Source organism: Strix uralensis, chromosome 8 (genome assembly GCF_047716275.1).
Source record: "Strix uralensis isolate ZFMK-TIS-50842 chromosome 8, bStrUra1, whole genome shotgun sequence".
Taxonomy (NCBI): Eukaryota; Metazoa; Chordata; class Aves; order Strigiformes; family Strigidae; genus Strix; species Strix uralensis.
In genome coordinates, this window is record NC_133979.1 from 6,570,872 (window position 1) to 6,597,678 (window position 26,807).

The 26,807-nt window shown below is 40.5% G+C and overlaps 1 protein-coding gene across 2 annotated transcripts in view; it reads left to right on the forward strand.

Annotated features, from left to right (window-relative positions):
* The window catches only part of GLIS1 (GLIS family zinc finger 1), a 205,912-nt gene that overhangs the window by 171,885 nt on the left and 7,220 nt on the right, over positions 1-26,807 (forward strand). For both annotated transcript variants that reach the window (XM_074877165.1, XM_074877166.1), the window contains exons 7-8: positions 7,847-7,997; positions 22,120-22,304. In XM_074877165.1, the coding sequence (XP_074733266.1) occupies positions 7,847-7,997; positions 22,120-22,304 (336 nt within the window). The remainder of the gene's footprint in view (positions 1-7,846; positions 7,998-22,119; positions 22,305-26,807) is intronic.

Genomic DNA, 26,807 nt, shown 5'->3' on the forward strand with positions numbered 1-26,807 from the left:
AAGGTTTTCCAGCTCTTCAGGAGCTACAGAGAAGTTGATGAGGCTGTGTATTATCATGCACTGTGTGATTATAACAAATAATATGATGATGTATGAACGGAGCAAAAGCTTGAATTTGAAATGTCAAACATGTTGTTTTAATTACCTTTTCTAGTATTTAATCTTTCTTTCATTCCTTCTTGTCTGTCTTGTCTGTCTGTCTTGTGGTTTGAACGAGAGCTGGCCCCTTTCAGGGACCTGAGACTGTCCTATACATTTTATAGGAAGTGAAAAAGATGTTTCCATTCCTTTTTGCCGAAAATAAGATCTAGATTCACAACTTCTGAACCACGGTAGAGGATCCTGAATCAGGGATGTAGCAATCTCAGGTTCTTTGTTTAGCCACCAGAGAGAAAGAGAAACTCTCAAAGGCCATCAGTTTAACTGTTATCTGCCTCATCCTGTGAGGGCACCCATATTGCTCCATTGATTCTAGAGAATAGAGTGGGGAACCTTTCACTTAGCTGTTTTCACTCACAAATCTCTTTCTGTCCATGTAACTATTTAACCCTTTTTCTAATTTTCATATTTATTTTATTCTTGGCTTCAGCAACATCATGTATCAGTGAGTTGCAAAGCCCACACTTTTTTGAAAAAATACTGTTCTTGATTAATTTTACATGTGTGACTTTCAGATGATGTTTGGTGAGAAGAATATGCACATAGTCTCTTACTTGGTCTGCTTTGGTGGACCCTACTTTTGGATCTCTAACTCCATAATATCCATTTTGGGATGGGATAATTAACACTACGCACAAAATTCCACATTATGCCATTCACTTGATTTATAAACCGGCATTGTTGCATTTTCTTGTGTCATTCTCTGTCATGTTCCAGACTCATCCCAGTATCTTACTCGTTTTTAATAGCAGCTGCAAATTAGAAATGGGATGGATATATGGCAACATTTTCTATCTAGCACTTTGTACAGTCTAGAGAGTATCTCCAGAAAAAAGATGTAACAGATATTAATCCCTTTTTCATTCTATAATTGTTTAAATAATAATGCATACTAAATCAAATTTTGGACAGACTATTCCTAATTTTGGGGCAGGAATATGGTATCTATTATACCGCATGCCATGCCTCAGAGTGGACAGTTTGAATCACAGAATCATAGAATGGTTTGGGTTGGAAGGGACCTTAAAGATTGTCTAGTCCCAACCCCTCTGCCACGGGCAGGGACACCTTCCACTAGCCCAGGTTGCCCAAAGCCCCGTCCAACCTGGCCTTGAACCCTTCCAGGGAGGGGGCAGCCACAGCTTCTCTGGGCAACCTGCGCCAGTGTCTCACCACCCTCACAGGAAAGAATTTCTTCCTTATAGCTCATCTAAATCTACCCTCTTTCCATTTAAAATTGTTTAAAAAGCCCCTTTAAGTACTGGGAGGCCGCTCTAAGGTCTTCCCGGATCCTTCTCTTCTCCAGGCTGAACACCCCCAACTCTCTCAGCCTGTCCTCATAGGAGGAAGTCTTCAGATTGCAGAGCCAGAGCCAAGGTGAGACAGAAGGCAGGGATGCCATTTTTGAAGACTTTGCTTTCAAACTTGGTCAATATTAGAAAATGTTCAGTGCTATTAAAATCCAAAATTATTCATAAAATGATTTAGCTTAGAGCTAGTTTAATCTATCTTGATTTAAGTTATCCTCTTTCAGTTTTGCAGTGGAGGAGAGGCTTGACTTGGTATTACTAAATATGTTTTAAATCGATTTGGTAACTGAGTATAAGGTTTCCAGACAAACACTAGCTTGTTTCTGTTGAGGCTTGGAGAAATCCAATGGTAAACTGAGATTAGAAAACAAAAATGCTTGCTGCTAGTTCCCCTGCACCAAAGGAAGAGCTGATGCACTTCATGCTTTTTGCTTTGTAAGAACAAAATAATAAATTACTAGAAATTACTTAGGCAAGAATGTCCTGCTTTTTTTCTCAATTGAAATCTTAAAAATAAAAACAAAAAATGTATCCTGCTTTACAACTCCTATTCTTGTTTCTAGTTCAAGTTGCACTAAAATGTTGGAATGTAACTGGTGAACAAAATGGAGTAGAAAGGGAAATAACCCATCATTCTAACATTGTTCCCCTGGGAGTCTGCGTTCATGGTTTATATGTGGCTCCTTAAAGAGTGGCACAAAGCTAGAGGGACTCGGGGGGATTATTTCCATTCTCTGCCTTTGTCGTCTGAACTCTTAAGATCTGTGAGGGCAGCACATGGCCTCTGCTCTCCACCCTTGACAGTCTGGCATAGCTGAAGCATGGCTTGGCCTCTCGATTCCAGGCAGGACAGGAAAGACCAGTGACATTTCCCTCACAACAGGCTGCACTTAAGAACCTCAGAAATAGCCTCAGATTTCAAGTGACAGCAATAAAACAGGAAAAAAGTTATTAGCTTACAGATAAACAGACCATCCCTAAACTCTCAGTGTTATTTCTGAGAACCTCTTGTGAAATTAAGGATTTTATCCATCGGTAATACTGGCTTTCTCTGATATGATTTCTTTGCTGATTATATCAATCCATCACCAGGATGTTGTAAAAAACCTAGTAAATCTTCCCTGATACTTCTATCGGGTCACCCCATATGAGACCCCATCACATGCACAGTATGAAAAAGTGCCAGGGAAAATAAATCAAGATTTGAAAGACTGTTTTATGGTGAAACAGAAGTTGCTTCGTACTATGTGCAGTACAATGCCATAGGCAAAACTGCTCCTCTGTCATTATTTAGGGCATATAAGCTGAAGTGCTGATCCTTACAGAATTAAAGCATAAGGACATTCCTGCTGCCACCTATAGTCTGCAATGATCTCACATTTGCTTTTTCAAACAAGCAGAGGTAATATTTCTGGAGAAATCAGCTATAATGCTCTATATAGGATATATATGGATAAACACAGTATATGACATCCTCTTGATTCCACTTGAAAATATGAAAATGGTCATGGTTTGAGGTTTTGTTTTGAGTTTGGAGGGTTTTTTCCATTTTTTTTTTTTTTTCAAAGAAACCACATTATTAATGTGCAGAGCTCTGGGCTTTAGGGATCACTTGGATTCCTGGAGAGTTTCAGTTTTGTCTTTCTCCAAGTTAAAGCACATTTTAAATATGTCAGGGATGAAAGCGAATCACAGAAAAAATGAAATATTTAAAAAGCTCCCATCCCTTGTGTCCGACTTCAAAGCAGGTTTGTGCTTAGGTCTGGGTAAGACAGTGAGCAAACGAGTGTTTTGCAGTCAGAGGAACTCATTGTTTGCTTAGATCGTCCTCCTTTTCCATCTCATAACTGAGATGCTTCATGACTGCACACATTCAACTCTAGCTGTGCCCAAGAGCTCATATCACTCTCCCTGTGTCCATTTAGGTAATTCCACTCAGGCATTTTCTCTGGGCATGTTTTATTATTGTTTTTCTGGTCTCAGCATAAAGCTGAGGGGAAAAAACCCTGCTAGTCACAGATGCTCAGAGTCCTGTTTTGGCAACAGATGTTAAGGTTAAAGGCCAAGCCATTTAAAATATTGATTGATGACATATATTTACAAGCTAAGATGGTCAATGCGTGAAGAGGCCCAAGGTGCACAGTCCTGAAGTGGGTTGCACTTGCAGGAGTAGTCATTCATAACAGCTCCAAAGGTTTCTGTGTACTTCAGGTACTCAGAATATTATAGCTCGCTGCTGAAAAAAAAGGAAGCGAAACAGTAAAAGAAGTATTGAAAATTATACTGAGGCTGGAATAGCAACTGTTCACTCTCTCCTGATAAACAGTTCACTCTCTCCTGAAAAAACTACCACTGCCAATATTTCCTTCTAAAAGCACCATCCTTGGGCTTAACACCCATGAACATACCATTAGGCAGTCATGGAATCAGTGACAGCAGCTCCAGACTTTGAGTGTCTTAAGTCTGGAATAAAAATATGCATATCAAAACTTTTTACAGTCAAAATGAATTCCAGTAGCAGCATAAATGGCTGATAGCTGATAGTATTCATAGTGCCTAGTGTAGTACACCCTGCACAGTGCCCATGACCAAAGGCCTGTCCCTCTGAAGGAAGTAAAGTTAATGTTCTGTTGGAGTGCCCTTGTTTTGCACTGTGTAAGATAAATAACTTTTAACTTTAAATAAGTACCAATTTGGTTCTCAGTGACTCAACAGAAATGACTAATGTCTCATTGCAGACTCACATGGAATCTTGTAGTAAATCCCATCTTCCATTGTGTGTGCCACATGGCCCTCGAAGCACTCTTAATTACAGGCAGACACCCCATGCAAGCAAAGCAAGTGAACAATAAGGTCGATCCTTTGTCTACGTTGGCTGGTGTTTCAGCTTTCTCACTATCCAGAAGCTTCAGGGGCGGACGCAGCCCTCATCCAAATGGTAGGCTGTGCAGTCTCAGAGCCTCACCACCAGGCCCACAAGCCGCATCTGACGCCAGAGCAGCCCAGCCGCTCCCCCCGTTCCTCCCGCTAGCCCTGTGTCTGAGGGATACAGGCTGTACAAATCAGGACTCTGGGTTTGGTCTCATTTCCTTAGGAAGCAAAGCTTATGTCATCATTTTGCTTGCCTCTCTGTCCACATGTGTGTCAGTCCCCTTCCCCACAGTATTTTTTTAAATCCATTAGCCAAGCTCAACCACATTTGACAAACGCCTCAGAGATAATTGCGTTCTGACAAGTTTCATGAATACTGGCAGCTGGATACCAGAGAGTGGCACCCAAAATTAGTGTTCCCACTGCGGGAGAGGCAGGCAGGGCTCAGCTGTGACACATGCTGCTTGGCAGCAGGCAGCACACGTGTAGTGCCACATTTGTCAAAGTGTCACAGAGGATATGGGGACAGCTGGGTTTACCCTGACATGCCACAGCCCATGTTGCGGTAGGCTGCCGATCCAGCGATGCCGTGGAGAGGGGGTGTCAGTGCGAGGGGAGCCAGTGGCTTCTGGGGTGAGGCAGCACAAGCTGTGGTGTGGAAGGGAGGTCGGCGGAACAGGAGACACCACGTGTCAGACCAAGCGTGAGTGAGGGTGTTGTGGTAAATAAAGATGTAGGAAAAGGAAAACTCACTGATGAACAAACTCTACAAGCCTCAGCACACATATGCTGCAAGCGGAGGCCTTTTCCAGAGAAGGTGTGATCAGTAAGTCAAAAGATGGATAAGCTCAGGGTGGATGGAAGAAGCTCTACTTCAAATAGGAGAGAAGATCCACAGCAGTACATCTTTTCAAGCCCAAGAGTGGGCAGTGTGCATCCACCCTGGTAGTTCCACAGCTGGGTAGACGCCTCTGCAAAGTGGTTGGGCGTGGAACTCAGGGGGACAGGGATTCCAGTTTCATTCGGTCTTCTAATGGGGTGGGTTTAAGTGCATAAGGTCATGCAGGGCTTGTCTCCTGAACATATCAATGTGTGGGGTGGGGTTTTTTAACATTTTCTTGCTTCTCTAGAGGGGCAAGATCATTGTAGGCACTCTGCTACTCTGTCTTTCCTCATCCACCTCAGAGAAAGACTTGAACTATCCTTAGCAGCTGAGACAGTGGAAGGGTCCAGGAAAGACCTCTTAAATATTCATGAGCTGTTCAGGGATGGGATTGTAAGATAAAACATCTGAGTGTGTTTACTGGCCACCACACTGCTAAAACTACCTTTTGAAGGTTTTTGATCTTTTTGGGTGAGTTATTGACAGGCCAGTAATAGTCTGCTACCCTTAGAAAGCATAAACATCTCCTTTTAGGTTCAGCAGTTTCCTCCAGGCTGTGCTGCCAATATACCTGAACTGCATGTTGTAGGAAATACAGCTGAAGTGTGAAATGACACTGTATAGTCAGGGTCAAATTGCTGTTTGGCTCATCTTCCAAGCCTGATAATGAATGTACGAACAGTAAGAATTTTGGGAAAGTGGAAACTATTGTATTATAAAATGGACTGAAGCAATCAGTAGAAAAACAACATTTTCACAGTGTAGCATCCTAGCTACTGACTTACTATTATCACAGGAGGCTTTGACAAATAAATCCTCGCATCACCTGAGAACATCTGACTTCTTAAAGCCCCCTTTGTCTGGCTTTCAGTGCAGAAAGCAAGTTGGTTTCACTGGCTGGTTGACAAATGTTCTGTCTAGTGGGAGACAGAGATGATGTGGTTCATTTCTGTTGCTTTAGATCTGTCAACAGCTGAGGACTCATTGTTCATGAGATGTCTTTGACTCATCTGAAGTCCCTGACAAAGGTGGCTGGAATCTTGCCTTAGTGGTTCTGCTCTTCAGTCGCACAGAAACAGATGCTGATGTTCAGCCATGTCCTATTCACCCAAAGGGCTGTCACACATTCCCCACGGCTCCGGATTTTCATGATGTTTTCTGCTTGTTCCATGTCACTGCGAGGGTTTGGGAGAAGTACCATGCAGAACCCTGTCAGTGATAGTGAGACACATCGAAGCAGAGCTGACACACAGCTCTATCTTCCTGAATGTGTAGCTCTGTGCACAAGGAGTGGGAGAGGAAAGGTGAATGCTACAGGAGGAGAGAAGGCAAAGAAACTAGGCCTCAGAGGGGGAGTGGGTTTTTCTGTGCTGTATAGCTGGACACTGTGGGAGCTGGAAAACTTCATTTGCTCCCCACAGACTTCAGAATAAAGTGGCTGCTCTAGTCCTCCTGTGTATGTGCAGAGTCCCTGGGAGCCATGCCGTGGTGGGCCAAAACTCTGGGAGACATGCTGTGGGCAAGCTTTAAGAAGAGGAGGAGAAGGGCAGAGAAACTGAGAAGAGAAGGACTAGACTTTTCCAAGAATGGCACTTAGTAGAAGCCAGTCTTTTTTTTCCCCTGCCATAGGGTGGCGTTCACAAACAGTGTTCATGATGCCAGGCATCAAGCACTGCAATCTCCCCTCTTTGCAGATGCCTGCCCTCAGTGCAGCCTTCTCATCAAAACCCCCAGATAGCCTAGACTGTCTTAGTGCATGGCTTACTTTTCAGAAGGGAGAATATAAGAAAAAACTTAATCCCAGCATCTTAATCCAAGAGTCCCGGACAAAGCTTCTTCAACAAAGTATGTGCTTGAGGGCGTGATAGACACTTGACTATTGGTGTCTGACTGCCATGGTAGAGGAGAGTAGCTAGAGTCCTAAAAAACCAGAACAGAAACACTCCTCAGTACCTCTGTGTACTAGTAAACCTTTTGTTTTCATGGTCTCATTAAAAATTCTTCTCACTCCTCTTCACCTTTAATTTATTGGGATTTCATTTGTATCAATATGTGATATTTTTAAATGGCATAGGATGTCCAGCAGCATACTAATTGAAAGTCAACTTAAAAAGTTTTAAAGGAACAATGAAAAAAACCAAATCCTGGTCCCCTTACACAAACACAGTGCTCTGAGTTCACTGTGTAATGGGATGTCAGTAAGGTATCATATACCACTCTGCTGTCAATTTGAGCTCCATCATTCTGCAAACAACGAGCACTGTGAGTTCTCACTCAGAAGTATGGTGAAGGCAAGGGGAGAGTCCTGCTAAGTCCTGCCAGCTGCTAGGAGGAGTGCTTACAGGTCTGCAGTCACAGCAAGGAAGAAATGGATCACCTAAGAGGGTTGGAGGGGAGATACATGTGTCAAAATACCCTGATGCAGCTTTGAGTGCTGTTCCAAGCACAGCAGCGTTCATTAACGTCCCCCTGGCAGTATGACTCCCCCAACAGAAGCGGGCTGCAGTGTGTTTGTGTCTCAGGGTCGGGTGGGGGATAGGGAAGGAGTTGGGGACTCTCAGGGACTTACTTGGATGCTTCTTTCCTTGCTTATTTTATTTTGCAAAATGATGTGTGTTCACAGGCATGTACAGTGGTTCCAGCGCTAACCATAACGGCCCCTCACCAGGTATTTTGCCACCTCCTCATGACATCCCTTCAAGACACCATCCACTCGACTCTGCCCTTTCCAGTCCACATCACCATCAGTCACCGTTGGAGAGTGCCAGGGAAGGGTATGTGTGTGAAACATGCTTGGCCTCTGGCTGGCATGATAATGAATGATTAATTGTTTATTCTACTTTGCACGGATGATGTTCAAATGGAAAACACTGGCCCAAACTAAGCGATTTTGTTTGTTTTAGAATCATAGAATAATTTAGTTTTGAAGGGACCTCAGAAGATCGTGTCATCCATCCCCTGGGCAAAGGAGGGCAAACTTTGACATTACTGTCAGGTTGCTCAGGGCCTTGATCTTGTTTTCAACAAAGCACACTAAGATTTTTTTTCTTTGTAGCATGCAATTGCATTTAGATTTTTTTTTTTTTTTAATTCTTCCTTGATGACTTCTTGTAGGTTTGGATATGTGCAGAGAACTTTTCTCAGCTAAAATGAGAAATCTCTCAAAGGGTAAAAACCCAAACTATGACTCACTCAGGAATAACGCAGTGTTTGCCTTAGTGATACTTATTTAGTGTCAGAGCGGCAGGCTTTCTCACTTCCTTGCTCTCTGATAAGATTTTCTGTAATACATTTCTCAGCAGCAGGCATTAACCAGTAAGTTCCTAATCAGGGAAGAGTGTATTATCCCACTGATTGTATAGCTTGCATTGCTACAGTATGGATTGCATTGCATTGCTACAGTGTCTGATATTTCTAAAGCACCGTTTGCTCGAGCTCGTAACATCTTCTCAACAGTAAAGAATCTCTGTAAACCACAAAATTGTGCTCTAATCTGTTTGCTCAGATTTTTTTTTGGTGCCTAGACTCATGCAAATTAAACATAAAAGATTTTCTTCCCAGCACTTTGGACAGGGAGGGGACTCTGATTTTGCTTCACAGATGGGAACTTGGGATAGAGAGAGAAAAAGAGATTATTTTTTCCTAACAATATGTCAGGGTTCTTTAGCAATTGAATGTAGAGTTTTCCCATCCTAGTCCAGTGACTGACCCATCCCTTCTTTTATATGCGTATAGGAAAGCCCAGAAAGCTTTTAATTGTATGCTTTAAGGAAAGGGCAGAAGGCAGAGTGTATGTAGCATGGAAAGGGCATAGTAAGGAAAAATTACACCTTGAGTAGTTGAAGAACAATCTGATTATGGAAATTCAATTAGGAACAAGTTACTCGTTTTTTTCTTAATTGAGTGATGAATGCTATAGCAAGCTTAGCTTCTATACCCAATTCCCCCTTCAGCCATCCCTTCTGACCTGTGCCAGTAGCAGGTGCCAGTGCCCCCTCTCAGTGTCTGGTGCATATCTGCCCATCACAGGAACAGACTTACCCTGTCCCTGTCCCGTAAGATGCCTGTGCCCAGCCCTTCTCCCTCCCCGCCCTGCCATCACATTCCCCACCCTGTATTTCCTGTTGGCAGACTCATGCCCATGGCAGAGTCCTGGCAACAGGAGGCACTGGGCATGCTGATTCAGGTGGAAGTTACACCAGATAAATACAAAGTTTTCTGTAGCAGAGAAGCAGCAAGCACAAACAGGAGGAATGGAGACAGACAGTCCAAAATGAAGGTAATCCACAAGCTATTCTTTCCCTGCAGAATGGGACTACTTGAGCCGGGAGGGGAGTAGGGTCCCTTCCTCTCACTGCTGCCCAGTGTGCTGCTCAGCTCTTTCCTTTTTGAGCTGGTTCTAGGATGGGCTTCTTAGGAGAGTTAAGACAAAAAATCCCAACTAAGAATGAAATACACTAAAGATATACTATGGGAAGGATTTAACAGGCTGTCAGTAAGGTGGATTTGTTTCTAAGGCACTTCACATTTTGGTACTGTTAATAAGAAATGAAAGCAAGGACTTGACCGGAATGAGGACGACCAACAGTTTTCCAGTTTGAGGGGTCTGAAGCTCCCAGGTGAATTCTCCTTTGTGCCCCTCATGTCTCCATTCCAGAGTATGGCACTTCTCTTTCAGCAGAAACACCATGCTGAGTGAGCTGAGTTTCTCACTGAGCTCCTTCTACAGACATTTTGATCATTTGCTTAGGCCAAGGTTTACATCAGAAATGTCTCTGCTGTTTTCAGTTCTAGTGGAATAGCTATTCTTTCTCAGAGGAGACAACAGTGCTGATTTATTATCTCTGTGCTTATATACCTAAGTAATGTAAAGTCTTTGCAGAAACACCATAGTTAATACCCTATGACAAAATGTAAGAGTGAGATGATAACAGATTTCTAACCATGAACCAAACATCAGGAAAAGGAGAGTAGAATGTATTTTTGAATAGTTATTTTAAAACAAGGTATCTAGTTTCATGACATAATGACTTGGAATTTTTCAGCATCTCAAATACCATTTTCTAAACTCAAAGTAATCTGCATTCAGCGTTGTCATACCCAGTCCAAGATCCTTTTGCTGTATTTAATTGTTTATGCTTACATTATTAATGACTGCTGAAATAAAGCCCATACATGACATTTTAATTGCAAGTACAGAAAGTTGGTGTGAACTAATAGTCCTTGAATTTCATTTAGCACAGTTTTGTTTAAAGCATTCATCCATTTAACTGGGCAAAATCACTTAAATAACCTGATGCTTGGAGCCACTGAATTATAGAACTGTTACACCTCTGCCAGTTCATAGCAGTATGACATTACTCATATAAAATATATATGGTTTACAATAGGAAAGAAACACCTAACACTACCTTTCTTCATATTAACTGCTCCAGCTTTCTGGCACACATATAATGTTTTGCCTCATTTGTCAGCTGTCTCAGCATTCATGTTTAAGTAAATGCGAAGAATTTCTGTACTGTGAATCAGTACGATGACAAGACTGGATTGCATAGTTTAAGTCTGTGGAATGAACCAAGTGATTACTATCAAGAAATCTAATTACTGAGTCATCAGATACGCAAGATGCCAAAAACTACATGAGGCGGAGTACAAATAGTCTACTCTAGTTTGACATAAGATTCAGAATTTGATTTAAAGGCTTTTTCTTTTTTTTAAAAAAAAGCCCTATGTTATACCATCCTTTGCCAAAGTCAATACCAAGTGCAGCAGTCAATTTTCCCAAATGGTTTGCTAAGACATTTAAATAGTTTGACAAAATTATCTAATTCACTTGAAAATGTTCTAACAAAATCTGACTTCATTACCAAATATATTTATACTGGCTTTATACAATATGGAGAGTATTTTTTCAAATTCTGGTATGAAGTATATGCTAGACCAAAAAATTTTACTTATATTGATATTAATTAAACTAAAAGTGTGTGACTGAGAAATATTTTGGCATCCAGAAAGTGGGCTTGTCATGATCCAGGTTCAAATATATATATATTTTTTTATTTCAGGTAGCAATGGTTTATTTTAGCATTTCTTGTAGTGTATGCCACGTATAATGTCTAACTTGGTTTCATCTTGCCCATTGCAAAAATAGTCTATTTTGATTTGTAGCAGAATGAAGATGGAAAACCAGCTTTTAGTATTAAATCTTAGATGAATGTTGCACTTGGCTTTTTTTCTACTATTTTTTTAGCTGTTATTATCTAAGTCATCTAAAAATGTACTTAGTTTTGTTTCTAAATTATCTCTGTAAGTTCCAGTTTAGAATATTTAGTGTGATAAATTATAAGCTTAAATGAAACTGATATGGCTAAAGTTAAGTGAGTTTGAGTGGTAGCACCAAGTTAGGGATTTGCACCAATTTAGCTTAATGACCTAACAAGGTCACTCTGTAGGATCTGAACACGGTCCCTCTATATGTGACTGTGAGGCCCTCTGTCACTTGTGTCGCCCAAACCAAACAGCACTTACGTTCTCAAAAGAAGCTGGGGGTACTGACAAATAATAACTTTATTAGGATGGTGATGTGCCTCCAAGGGAAAGGAAAGTTAAACTATTTTTTTTATATTCCTGTGGTAATATAACTCATTTCTGCTCTGTAAACACAGCAGTAAATGAAGAACTAGTGGGATTAAGACATCTGTGATGTCCATAGGTGATGAGTAATGAGAACCAAAACCAGTGAAGGAAATGGGGGAGATTCTTTTCAATACATTATGCTATGTCCTTGAACTGCCAGAATCCAGGCCAGGCAGGAAAATACATTTGTGTACCTAATTCTCATTACTTTAAGAGACAATTAGGTGCCTTAACTACTTATGTCTAATTTGTATTAATCTTTATGTTTGTGAGCTCACGTAAATAAATGGACTGGGAACTGGCATGTTGCTAGAATCTGTGTAGGAAACCAACTTTTACTCTCTAGAAGAGAACTAAATACCTACACAGTTTTTATAACAGTTCTTAGGACCAAGGAGAAACATCACTCATTCATTGTGGATTCCACTGGAGAATACTCTTCATTTATAATAGAATACACAAGTCAGTGTTTTAGTCTTTCTTTCAAAAGCACTAAAACCAATAACAAGAAACAGATATCTCTGACAGCTGAAAACATTTTCAATGGAGGAAGCCAAGAACCCATCATAATTTATCTCAGTGTTATGGATCTGAGCACGCAAAAGGGGCATCAGTACATCCGTCCAAAGAAAGAACAATGTACAGGTGCGGAGCTGAGGTTCATGTAACAAAGAAAATCAGTAATTAAAAGCATCTGGTTTCAAATCCCAGGTCATTCATCTCATTGTAGAAAATGTGATCAGAATTCATTTATAATCATGTCCAGATAGGCTTATACAGTTTTCCCCCCCTTAAAGCAAAATTAGCATAGGCTTACTTCAACGCTACATGGTTAAGAATAAGTTAGTGCTTGATCATGGGGTAAAATGTTGCCTGGCCATCAGCAGAAATAGGTGGGCATGTATTTCATTTGTGTTTCTAAAAGGGCTGGATTGACATTCATTAGAGAGCCTTCATCAGTGCATCTCAAAGTAAGCACTGTGTTGTCTGCCTAGAAGACACACTGTAGCAAAATTATCTTAGAGTAAGAAATAAGAGAGTTACAGGAGAAGGTAGGAGGTAAAAGGAATTGGTCAAAGTAACTGAGAAAGCATTTAAGATGGATTCAACCACAGCTCTTCTGCATTATATTAATGATTTTAGCCATTACTGGGTTTATCTGTATTTAAATTTACATTTAACATATGTAAAGCTGATTTTTTTCTTTTTTTCAAATTTTGTTTTGCTTTTTAAGTGAAGTTCTGCAGTTAGATGTAAACCATATACACCAAACACAATAATTTATCATGGTATAACAAATGTTTAAGTTATCTTAACATCTCCCACTATTGGGTATAGTGCCTTTTAGACTGTAAACTTGAAGAAAGCAGACATTAGCTACCTGTACAGAATCTACCTGCACCTGGAAGCATCTTGCCAGAGAATAATGACCTCAAATGACTAAAATAAGACAGATCAGTCAAGCATGTAGTCCATGCCGGATAATATTGAGTAGACAATACCTGTGTTTGATTGCATGTCTTTGTAATTGACTTCCTGGCAATCACTTGAACCTAAGGCAGTGCTCTTTATTTAAATATGTTTTGATATTTCTTTGACCACATTAATAAAGGTTTTTTTAAAAACTTTTGAAATGTATTTTCCTGCTAGGTTGTTAGCAAGAATAAGTTTTCAAATATCCCTTGCATGTAGTGTCTTCCGCTGTAGTGATTCATCAGCTTCATTTCAAAGATTTTTGAACAAACCTTGCTAAATAAAAATGTCTTTTAGATCAGCACAGTTCCCATAATGATGGCTGTGGTTAACTGCTCTGCAGAAATTGCACATACCAGGTCAGAACAATTGTAGAGATATTAATTTAACACAGAAAAAATGTGTTTGTGTATATGTGTGAGTTTGTGTAGGTAATGAAATGCATTACAAAATACTGAGTTATGTTTTATGCCCAACTGAGACTTGCCTGTGTATTCATTAGAAAAGAGTGTGAGTATTTCAGTAAGTCACTCTGTACCTGCAGAGAAGGCCCACACAGAAAGCCTTTGAGTGTGCCAGGGAAGGACTCCTTTGGCTCCTCTGTAATTTTGAACCCAAAGCTGTTTTCATATCACTGTTATTGGTGTTATTAAAAGTACTCTAAAGCAATGAAATGACCTAAGACTCTTCAGTCACATTAAAGGTCCCATGGATGGTGTTCTCCATAATGTTTATGAAGCCCCTCTTATTCCTCATAGCTAACTAGCTCCTGCACTCCTTGTACAGGCACTTGTTGACACTGCTTAGAGTGTGTGTGAGTGAAGGTGAAGAACTGGATTCAAGGAATCCAAGGCAGTATTCTGAATGAAAAATAGTATCTTGTATTCACCTAGAAGCTAGGAAAAGGCTGACATTGCCTCAGTCCTACTTTAAAGATGTTACACACAGAGGTGTGTCACACGCTGCATTAGTAGCAGAGCCAGGAAGAGAGCCCGAGTCTCTTAAGAGCAGCCACCTACTCAAGCTGGCCACAAGCAGAGCGAGAAAAGAGAAGAGAAAAACAGAAACACAGTGTCGTATCTCGCAGTCACGGAGCAGAGACTGAGGCCTTGTAGGAAGGGCAGTGTGTCACAGTCCAGTAACTTGTTTGCTCGTTGTTTATAGAACAGGGTAATAAAATGCAATGATGCCCAGCAAGGTGATTGCATTGAAGGATTTATTATATATAAGGGAGAGGGGGGAAGAGGAGAAAGGAGGAAAGAGGGAGAGAACGAAAAGATTCCTTGCATTCCAGAAATGTAGCCAGAGGCACCTGGCAGTGATTAGTGCAAAGGTTCACCAAACTTCAGATAGAGTCCTTCTTAAAAAAAAAAAAAAAAAAAAAAGTAGGAAAAAAGTGAACAGTATAACTGTTTCCTGAGCATGTGCTGACAGAAATTCCCGTAGGGCAAGACCCAGAACAGAAACACGTGGCAAGAGATTGGGCGCTATCCAGAGACCAGATTAGCAGAGCTTTACACATCATTTTTAATATTATGGGAAGAGATGAAAATCAGTGTTAACTTTTTTTTCCATTTAAAAAAAAATAATCTCCTGGTCCTGGAACTGAATTGGACTTTCTCACAATATAAGTAACTATAATGCTTGGGGGAGAGATTTTATGAATGAAATGGTTGGCATGCTGGATTTTATGGTAGAACCTGGTTTCATGGAAAATCTCAGGTTTTGTAACTAGCTGCCATACTGTACAAGTCACTTAAGATAAAGCACGGAGCTTCTTTGTTTTGTGCTTCTTACTCTGGTGCTTAATTATATACTTTTCTTCACATTAATATGAGTTAAACATAATTCTAAAAGTCAAGATTGTTTGATATGGTGATACGCTATGAATGAGAACTGTATTACAGAATGGTAATAATAACCCAAAATATACAAAAAAAATATTTGAGATAAAGGACAGATGTTTTTCAGTCTGGATTTGGTCATGTTTCCACTGAACTCAATAGGATATGGGTTGAGATTCTTTGTCTAGCTGAGGAATCTGCCAGTCAAGCCATCACATCATAAAAAACCCCCAAAACCCAGACAGTTTTCATATTGGAAACATCCCTATCTTAGATATTTCTGTTTCGCGGTTACACTTTATTCCCACTTATTATTCAAGAATCTTAGTTTGAATTTATTTTCATTATTTTTCAATTTTCAATTCCATTCAGTATTTACTAAGTAAGTATACTGTGTGTGGGTTTTGGCAGTCAAGAGATGATCAACTACATCATGAAAAAACTCACCTTAAAACAGCTCAAAATCTGGCTTTACAGTTTCTTACTCTGTGTTAATTTGTCCAGGAACTGCAACCGAACAAAGACTGGGTAAAGCGAAGTGTAAATCTGTTTCTTACTCAGACTAAGTATTGTGGATGAATATGGAAGACACACATCTAGGCATCTTGACAGACAGATCAGAAAAATCAATGTTGATTTGTATGTATTTTGTGGTTCTTTATATTGCAATAATATTGGAAAAAGACATTCGGTGTGCATATATGGTGTGAAAATTTTTATACACTAACTGCCTATTTTGGGAGGCTGAAAGTGGCAACAGGATAAATAATTCTAAAACAAGGTAATGGTACTTGTAGCCTATTAGATGTCTTTTCTGTAGATCACTGCTAGCTCATGGCATTCCTAGATAGTCCCCTCACATAGGCCTTATCTACAATTTAATATGAACTTTCACCACCCAAAATATATTGCTAAAACATGATCACAAGAAAAATTTGTGTAAGAGTCTTACTGGAGTTTCTGTCTGAGATTCCTAAAGGTATGCACTTTATAAAATGAGAGAGAAGACAGATCACTATCTTCTATGTTATGACTTTTAATTTTCTTTTTAAAAAAGTCCTTCTGTTAAGATTGAGATTTCTGAGCATTCCCATTGATGTGAGTGACAAATGCTTTGCAGTAGAGGTGAGGAATTGGCTTGTTGTCTGTCTAACACTTGGTTTAATGACTCTTCTGGGGTAGTTTCCCATCTGGCTTGAAGAGCTGCCCTTAGGAAGGGCTGTGAAGCCGAGTACTTTAAGACAGTGTTTAGCATGGTGCAGAAGTGTGCACAGTGTCATAGACAAGGTATGTTATCGAGTTAGGATCAGTTCTTCAGTAGTTTTCTGTCATTTGTGTGGATGAAGGTATTACATAAACAAGATCTTTCTGATTAGTCCTTTTACTTAATTGTCTACTGATGCATCCTCAGGAGAGGAATGCATTAGCTTTGCAATTCCACCTGAAATCATAGGTCCCTCAAGACTAGCATTATGTCTTCAGCGCCATTCTACACATGGTGCTTCAAAAGGAATTTGAAAAAACCCACAATACCTGGTCAATCATACAAAGTTGTATGATGAGTGAAGAGAGAGGAGAATTCCTCTCTGCCTCCTTGGGTGATCAGTTTACATCCTGAAACACAAGATTTGATTACCCCTCACTTAGCATGGAAATGTTGGTTTTGGCCATTAAATTATTCAGTCTCTTTTTGAAAAACTAGGTATTTTGTTTGATTCTGTGACTTCCTGTGGCTATGAATGCCACAGGCCAGGCCATGCTGTGTGAGCAAAATGTTCCTTTTGTTTTAAGCCGACCTTCTTCTCTCTGTGGTGCATGCCCTGTTGCTCCCGTGTCTTGGACAGGGTGGAGAGGAGACTGGCTCCTCCATTGCACCCTTGTAATCTGAAAAACTGCATTTCAGTTCTCTTCTTTCAGTGGCATGCTTCTAGTTTTGGCAGTTTTACTTTGTAAGAAAACCCTATCTTACTATTCTAGTATATCTTCAGCTGGTTTTAACTCTAACGATAATGTATCAAAACTGAACTGGTTTTGCCACTGTAATATATGGTCATTAATAAGTAGATTCTTACTGCATCCAACTGTGTTGATCCTTTTCTGTTATTATCACTGCTCAAGAAGATTGCACATGATTCCTACAAGACTGCTGTTCCCAGAAGAGACTACTGTAAGTTCAAAACAAGCCAACACATGTAAGGAACGTAGCCTGTTTTGGTGCATACCTCTCTGTATGACAGAGATTGAGAAGAACCTACTGTCATTAGGTCTGAAGTCACCAAAATGAATCTTCAGGTGAAAAAGCTTTCCTACTTGCATCATATATTACATACAGCAAAGTTTTTAGCAATAGCAGTTTCATCAGTAGGATGATTGGAAATCTGCTGGATTCAGAGAGTAACTTCATTAGTGTGTGTAGCAGATGATGGCTAGGAACAAGGTAGAGGCATGCTTCACAGGCTGCCTTTCGCATAAGGGACATACGGTTTCTGATAATGGAGTAGTAAAAGCCTTGCAGTGGGTTAATTTGTTGTTTGAGTTACTAAGTGTTTTACCATCAAGCATCCTTGCAAGACAGGGTAGACTGTTATCAACAGACAGACTACATCAACAGTGCAAGCAATCTGTAAGACCTGTTGTTCTTAGCTTTGTCACAAGATTAGGGAGATAGCAAAAAGATTTATGTTCCTGAACAGAAATACTCCGTATAGCCAGGAGCCCTCAAATTTAACAAATTAAGGAAGGATAAGGATTTTTGTACATGTGTGTGAGAGTATTTATTTATGTATCTCTCTATATTGCTATATGTAGGCACAGATATATATTAAAAGGCCCCAAAAGGACCTGCAAATTTACTGAATTATTCAAGTTAGAATTAAAGTAAAATATATGGTATATATTTATTATTAATATGTAAACCAAAGCAAACTGTGGTTGTAGTACAGTATTAACAGGAAATGTCCAGGCTATTAGTTATTGAAATGTATATGCCTTAACTACTGCCTGGGAATTTTCAATGTATTCAGCCGAGTTCCTGGTGTAAGTAGTTTAGTGTGTTCTTCCAAACAGAAGGCATCTCCTCTTAAGCTCTTTTCTGTTGCTAAGGCATTATCTATTTAATTTGTATCAGGAATGATTCCTCCTCTCTTTTAACAACCTGAGTATCACAGCAACCTAATTAGTAGGCAAATATTCAGGAGAGGATTAAAAACATGGCACTGGGAACTGGACAGTTAGCTGATGAAAAAACTCTCCTTGAGCGTGCCAGAGCACATTCACACATGCATACACACACACAAAATAATATTTTAGGGACCAGCTTGAGCTGTAGGCGTGATGAATATTTTAAGGACACAAGTCCCCATGTTGGCCACTTGTGCTAGTACAGCCAGATTTTTCTGCTGGGCAAAGCTCTTTCCTAGCTAAAAAAGGTGCCTTAACTTACGGGAAACATGTTAAATTCCCAGTTTGGGAGAGACTGAGCAGAATGTAGCAGATTTTCCGGTGACCTGCTCAACTGTATGAAACTCTCTTCACGCAGAGGAGGCAGCGATGGTCCAGCGTTACAGGGAGCTCTCAGGGTTTCAGTTCAAGTGCCTGTGCTGCAGTAAGTTCCTAGGCGACTGGGTGCCCGCAGACAGCTATGTTTGCTCAGCTCCAGCACGATGACAGCAGTGCCGAGCAGGAGCAGGGAGCTGGCAGCTCTGCACGGCCGCTCAGCTCGCCCAGCTGGAGAAGGGCCCCGCATGCCTCCAGCCCTCCTGCCTCGCACAGGGAACCTCACCTGCTCCAAACCAGTCATTTCAAAGGCTTCGAGGCACAAATGCTATCATAACCGTTGAGCTCACGCGCAGGAAAAACAGGAATGCAAAAGACTGGGAATGGGGAGAAGCGCTGCTTTAAAAATAACAATAAAAACTGTTAAATTCTTCTCACATGGTTAAGATTTAAATAGCCTCTGGGAGTAGTTAGACTGGGTAGGGAAGATGGGATTTTCAGTATTCCCACAGCTGGACACCTTAAACGTACCATTTTTGGTTGACATGCAACATATTTGCATAGAATTTAAAAATGTGATTACTCGACCATCCTAACAAAGCACTCGACAGAGAGCAGCCCGGCAGGCCTCTATGGGGTGCTCCATTTCCCAGCAGTAGCCAGGACAAGGCATTTCAAGAGAAGGCAGAAGAAACCCAACACAGGCTGTTGCAGAGCCCTCGCTCACCAGAAGTATTTTCCTCCCTCATTCAGAGTGGTTTCTGGCTCATCCAGGACTTGGAGTTTTTAGTACATCTTTTGTTTCTCTTTTAAATGTGTGTGTGGTCATTATCCATATAAATGTCACTACCATGGTCTTTTTTAGCTATTATCTTTCCAATGAAAACAACTGCAATCTTTTTAATCTCCTTTCAGATAGAAGCATTTCCAGGCTTCTAATAGCGTTTCTGGCATGTGGAGGACGATGTCTCCATGTGTGCTGTTTGAAGGGGCTGGTGACCGTTTTGTAATTTGTGGTTGGGCTTCACCGGCGCTCGTGTACAGCTCAGAAGAGACCGTAGCAAAGGCTTTTCTCTAGGTCCCAGCAGATAATGTCAGCCCCATCTTCAGGCAACAGTTCACCACAGACAGACATTTGAGAGTATTTGCCGAAGATATGACTTGTAGCTGGGCTGCGCGACAGCTCATTTGTGTTAAACTATTTCTCTACCGAGACCTTTGAGGAAAACCTACAGCCACATGGGAGCTGACCTTAGCGTTTAGCTGCTTCTTAGCAAATAAACTCAGTATTTTTCCCCAAGCATCTGCTCTTCAGCAGTTCAGACTCCAAAGAGCATTTTCTGTCTCTGACCTGAAGAGGGCACAGGTGGCCCCCGCATTCCCCACGTCCCTTTTTAGCACCTCTGCAGCCCCCGGCCTTTACCCTCGGATGGGGCAATGGCCATCCCAGCTGCGGTGCTGAGCTCTCTTTGATATGCACCTAAACCAAAACAGAAAATATTTTTTTTCTTCGCATGTTGGCTCTTAGAATTTGACTTTGGTCCTCTTTATTTTACATATTGCTGGTCTTGATGATGGTGGTGGTGGTATTTTTCTCACAAAAGATTTATCTTCCAGTTCTTATGTATTTGGCTTGAAAATATCCTTGCTTTCACCCATTTAACAATACTGGTTTAATTCTTCAGTTTAGTTTGGGGATATTCAGAGTCTCTGTGGTTTGTATTATATGCCTTATTTTCCTGCTTTGGGAGATGGAATTACTTCAGCATAGGATGGGCTTTGACTGGTTGATTTATTTAAGCCCCTTTTAATAAAGTGTCACTGTGACAGCTTTTGGCAGTGTTCCTCTGCCTCTCATGTTAAATTTGATTAAGCTGTTGTCACCATTAATTCACAGTTCATCTATATTTACCTCTTGAGCACTCCCATGTAGTGCTGAGCCCTAAGTCAAGCATAGCCTCGCTCCCCAAGTTTAATCCTAACTGCTCCAAGAAGCAATCATGTAAACTGGTGAGGAACTGCTATTGCAAATCATGGTTTGTGGTATTTGAATGGCTTGTGCAGTGGTAGAGAAAGACACCAGTGATAGATGTAATTTAGCTTTTAGTTGATTCTTTGTACACCTACAATGGTTTGTGCTCAATATTTTTTTTCCAGCTAGGTGATATATATTATAACCTGCAGGGATATTTTTATTTCTACACCTCAGGACCTGTAGCTGTGAAGTTTCAGCAGCGTGGCTCTCAAACAGACAGGTGTTTTTTCTGGTGTCTGAAGGTTCTAGTGCTGCTCAAAGAGCTGCTTCTTGTGTTTAGCAGAAGGTCCAGAGGCAGCAGAGAGAATATGGTGAACATATACAGTCCACGCAGCTCGCACATTTGATGATGTAACACTGGGCTGTGGAGCAAAAGGCCGTTTGTTACAGCTACTGCAGGAGGATAAAAGATCCAACTTCAGCTTATTTACTCATTTATAGGGTTAGTTTAATGCAGCTCTAAAAGAGGCTTGTACGTGAATGGCCAGGGTTTTGGTCCCATCTTCTGCACCATGCCATCCTTCTGGCTGTAAATGGCCAAAAGACAGTTCTCTGGCAAAGGATTTGTCCCTTCTGGGCCAGCTGCTGTACCAGCCCTTGGTGGAGCAGTTGCGTTGTGGCAGGAGGAAGCACTGAAGCTTCACTGCTCCACCAGTGGCAGAGGAGACCTGGGGACTTGATGGAAGTGTGTTACTGAGGCTGCTCCTCAACTGCTCTGGCTCCCTGTGGGAGTGTTGGGTCGGGGTCTGTTCCCCAAGCAGAACTGCCCCAGCACTCCTGTGCTGGCCCAAGTCCCAGATGTCCAGGGGCAATTTTCCATCTCTCAGGTACAACAACTTCTCACTCTTCCACTGAGCAGTGTCACCACAAGCAAACACTTCCTCGGGCTTTTTCTTTGAAAGGACAGTACCATCTGTTGCAGTTAAAGCTGTATTTCTAAGTCTAAAAAACATGAGGAATAACTAATGCTTTTCTTTGTCTTGGCTGCAGCTTGGGTGTAAAGCTTTACCCTGTTACAGCTATGAAGGCACTTAAACAATTTACTTGCATTTGCTCACTCTAACTACGTTTTCCACTTCTGTTTTCCGGACATGTATCTCAGCTTATGAAATTTTAAATTAAAACTGAGCTGTGTTTAAGTTGCTTACTGAGGAGTGGTGCCATTTTGATCCTGTCACTATGGCTAGTACAGGAAGTCAGTGTAAAGGAACAGCAATCCTCTTCTAACTCCCTTTCCTCCTAATGAATACCTGAAAGTAGCACTGCGTTTTTATCTCTTTTTACAACATAATTTCTACCTGTAAAATAGATGTTTCTATAGTTTGGCCATTATGGAAATAGGGCTTTTCAAGTATTTCATTTTCCCATATTGTGATGTGATATATGAAGTTTTTCTGTATTTTCTTTTTCTAGGCTTGCTCCCAACATAATCTCTCCACTTGTCAGCCCCCTGAAAGCATTAGTTCCACCTTCCCTATTGCAGAAACACGGCTCTCCGTCATCACACAGCCAGTCACCAAATGGGCAGCAATTTTCTGGAATACCAAATAAACCATATGCTCAATTTCAAAACCAGTCTGTACAGCAGGGATCTCAAGGTAACTCTTGCATCTTTTTTTTGTTTTGGTTTGGTTTTGTTTTTGAACTTTCCTAATTCCTAGTTGGGGAGAAAGACTTTATTTCAGTTTTTGCATTTTCTGCCAATACTGTCTTATTAAGGGAGTGACAGCATTTCAATGGGAACTCCAAATTTTAAAGTGGCTTGATATACATGCTGAGCAAAATTTTCAGACCAGTTCATGCTGTGATATGTTATCATAATGGGGAAAGCTATCACAACAACAGATTGATTGCATTTATTCCGGTTTTTCAGTAGATGGCTACTAGTTATGCACCTCATCTGACTGGTCATCCAGCCTTCCGTCAGCTTGGATAGAGTGATCCTGCTGAAGGAAAAGCCATCTAGTCCCAAAATAGAATCATGGAATAGAATCATAGAATGGTTTGGGTTGGAAGGGACCTTAAAGATCATCTAGTCCCAACCCCCCTGCCATGGGCAGGGACACCTTCCACTAGCCCAGGTTGCTCAAAGCCCCGTCCAACCTGGCCTTGAACCCTTCCAGGGAGGGGGCAGCCACAGCTTCTCTGGGCAACCTGTGCCAGGGCCTCACCACCCTCACAGGAAAGAATTCCTTCTATCTAATCTAAATCTACCCTCTTTCAGTTTAAAACCATTACCCCTCATCCTATCCCTACACCCCTGATAGAGTCCCTCCCCACCTTTCCTGTAGCCCCTTTAAGTACTGAGGGGCCACTCTAAGGTCTTCCTGGAGCCTTCTCTTCTCCAGGCTGAACACCCCCAACTCTCTCATGGCTGTAGCACACCTTGGCAATATCCACTGATAGTGATGCACTAGACATGAGCTTAGACAAAGAAACAATATTTTGCTCTTTATTATTTGGAAGTTTGGCATCTGTATTATTTTATGTAATAATATGCAAAGGCACTCTGTACAACTATAGGGTGCCAGTGTGATTTGAGGACAGGCATGGGAGCAGCTAAGCTGCTGTCCCACTGCTTAATTTAAAACATTTTTGTTTGGAATTACTCAGCCTTTTTAATCAGGAGCCTATTTACCTATTCTGGAGTTCTGCTGAGGGAACTAATTAATGTTTCTGCAATTTTTAAGGTATAAATTAGAAAGAGATATTATTATCACAGATTCTTCCAGTAACAGGAGCTTGCATATTTAAGAAATATGTTATATAATCCAGCTGGTATGCTGCTTAAGTGTGGTAAATATTCACAATAAAGAAGTGTGCAGGACATCTGTCTGGTTGCAAGTATAACCAAGCATATCAGTTTATACAGGCAGATAACCAGCTTTTTTGAAACTTGTTTCACAGCTGTACTGTCATTTGTATAAGGTCATTTTTGGCTGGCGAAGTATCACATGTGATCAATTTACCAGTGGGCAAAATAGGAGGTTTGCTTTCTCTCAATATATGCTAAGGCTAGGTCTGAAACACAGGAGTTGAACACAAACCCAGTGAGCAATTCACAGCTGTAATGGGGTTCAGTATCCCAACAGTTCCCTCTGCCCTTCATTCTCTGAGGAGTATTTTTGCTCTTTGGTTGGACTTAGTCTGAAAAGTTAAAGTGTATTATATTAAATGATTTGTTCTGAAGGAAAAACTAACTCAACCTGATGCTCAACAGATTATTCAATTTGAAAAGATTAACTCTGTAAGGGAAAAGTGGCAGATTTATGATAGCATATAATGATATATGATTATGTTACTATAATGAGCTAAATAACTACAAACCACAAGAGGAAAGTTTAGCAGCTCATTACTATGGCAGAAACAAATGCATAGACAGAACAAGTTTTGAACCACTTAAATAAATTGACTTTATTCCTTAAGAAAACCACATTTCCTTTTGAATGAATTGTTGCTTTCTAAGTGTTATGTCGTGTGGTTTTGAAAAAGCAATAATTTTCTACTTTGGCCAAATGTTGAAGTATTATTATAAATTCATTATGGAAATGGTCATTCAAAAATCAATTTTGATTAGCAGCCTTTGAAATCAATTATCTGTAACCTGTAAACTTAGCTGTACTTGCTCTACATCTTTTTTTTTTTGCATCTCAGTTCATTAACAGTACATTTTTCTAACAGAATCTGTAGTAATTTGGGAGTTTTGAATTTTTGCTGAAAAAAGAAACACTATGTAAGTCTAGCTGTAGAACTAAGCATCCGTACGGAAGCATATAAACATTGTGGGTCTGAAATTTTTAGGAGACAGCAAGCTTTGTTAGGCTGGTAGCAGAAATATCGATAATGAAATAATAAGCTGACATTATTTATATGTTTAAACCTAATTGTAGTAAGATCACATGGAAATTATTACATGCTGAAAGAATTTGGCAGGCAATGGAGTTATTTATACCTGACGTGATTTCTTGTCAGAAATTTTATGGAATTTGAAAAGCTGAGATTTATTTGCGCATACATGTAAATGACATAGCATAACAAGATGGCATTTAATAGACATATTCCAATTATTTGCTCATTACATCATTCATTTTAAAGCTGCTTGAAGTTTTCTAGGCTGTGCCTTAGAGAAACAGAGGCAGCCAGTGCACTGTGTGAAGTGGCTAACTGCAGCTTTTCTGTCACAAATTATTTCAAAGCAAAATTTTAACTAAATGTTATGTTTGGAACTCGGTTTATTCCTTTATTAACTGCTATATTTCTACATCTACGGTACATAAAACATTTAATAGTGATCATTTAAACTGACAGGACATTTAGTAAATTCCTCACTTGAAAATTAACCCCAGAAAATTTTTGATTTAAATCAAAACTGAAGGAAAACCTGAAATCCATGTGGAAAAAAAAATATTGGTGAAACGCTTGTTGCCAAATTGGTACTACACTTTTGCTCTCCTAGAAGGAGCAGGGATGTTTGCACCAGGCAAGCCTTCTTGTTTACTTCATATTTAACCACTGAAGGGAGTTTTTTTTAAGAACGTGTAGAAAATGCTCCATGTTTAGTTTACTCTAATCAACCCTATGTGGTTGTTAATTGAACCATTGGTTATGGGATTTCAATCATACCTTAATTCCTAATACTTTCTGTGTAAAGCATTTCTAAAAATCTAAAGGAACAACAACTAAATGGCATGAACCAAAAGCACCTTTGTTTCATAATGCACATTTTAAAAATGTATAAATGCAGTAAAGCTCTGACTTGTATTGCATATGCAAATCAAACATTGTGTTGCCTGCAAGCAACAAGTTTCATTTCCTGTGGTTGTGTAAAATGAATGAAACCTTATCTGGCAAGAGCACCCAGTATTACAAAAGTCCTTGTGGTTGCTTTAACTCACATGGCCTTTCCATCTCTTATCTAATTACTTTGGTTTTCGGGAACACTTAGCATTTAAACAAGCTGGAAATTTTCCCTTTTTAATAATGTAAAAGATGTGTGAGGCTCAGATCCTCTGGAACAGGCTGACTGGCCTCTTGAGCCATGCCAGGCTACTGAAGGCCATCAACGAAAGCCAACCTATCTGGTACCAAAAGAACCTCTCTGATTGTGCTTCTGAAGCAGTGGGTGGGAGTATAGAAAGTATATAAAAAGTCATGAAAAAAATCTTACTGACATAGCAACTCACTGATCCTGCAGTCCTTCAAACTGGAGATGTGCAATTTCAGTCACTCCAAGACTCATTTCCACTTTCCAAGATCAACATTCATCTGACTACATTCTGAAATACAGCTTTTAATACTGCAAGCACGATTCTTCCTACCCAAGTGTCGTTTTATGCCGGGTTTAAGTGCAGGGAAGATCACCAAATTCTTCCTATACATCCTAGTAGTGGAACTGCAGATCAGGTTCACCAGCTGCAAGTGCAGTTCTTTAGTGTTTCAGGTGTAAGGCCAGAGCTCTATCGAATAAACTGCTGCCCCTGTCGCTCCCCATGAAACCTCCGTGCATTCGTGTGAGAGGTTATTCTGAAGGTGAGAAATACAAGTGCTTTCTGAGAGGTCTCCAACCAGGCAGTACCTGTCTGCTGTAAGATCCCTGCATAAGGGATAAAGCAGGCACTGCCTAACTCAGTAATTATCTTCTCAGTGCTCTTGTCTATGCAGAAGAGCTCTCTGGAGTCTCCACCTCTTTCTCACCTTTTGCAATTCCAAAAGCTACTGGGAGTCTCTGTCTTTCTCCTTCACCTTTCATCCTCAGGCAAGCAGATACCAGCCTTTTACTCCATTCCTCCCAGAGCCATCCCTTGTGCCTTTTTCCACACACATAGAATTCCTTCCAGAAACCCTCTATCCCTTTCTCATAGGGTCCCACTGTCTCATCATTTCTGTGAAGCTCATGAAGAAGGAAGTAAGCTTTCACTATATGGCTTAGGTCAGAAGGGTTTAAAGTCCCATTTTTAGTGTCATGGTTTGTTTTACCTGACCAGTGCTCCTGCTGCAGCCTTTCCCTTCCTCACTCCATCTTTTTTCTTTAGTTACCTTTTCTTTAGTTTTTTAGTTTTCTTCAGCTATCTGCATTTGTCATATCTGCAAGCCCATTGGAA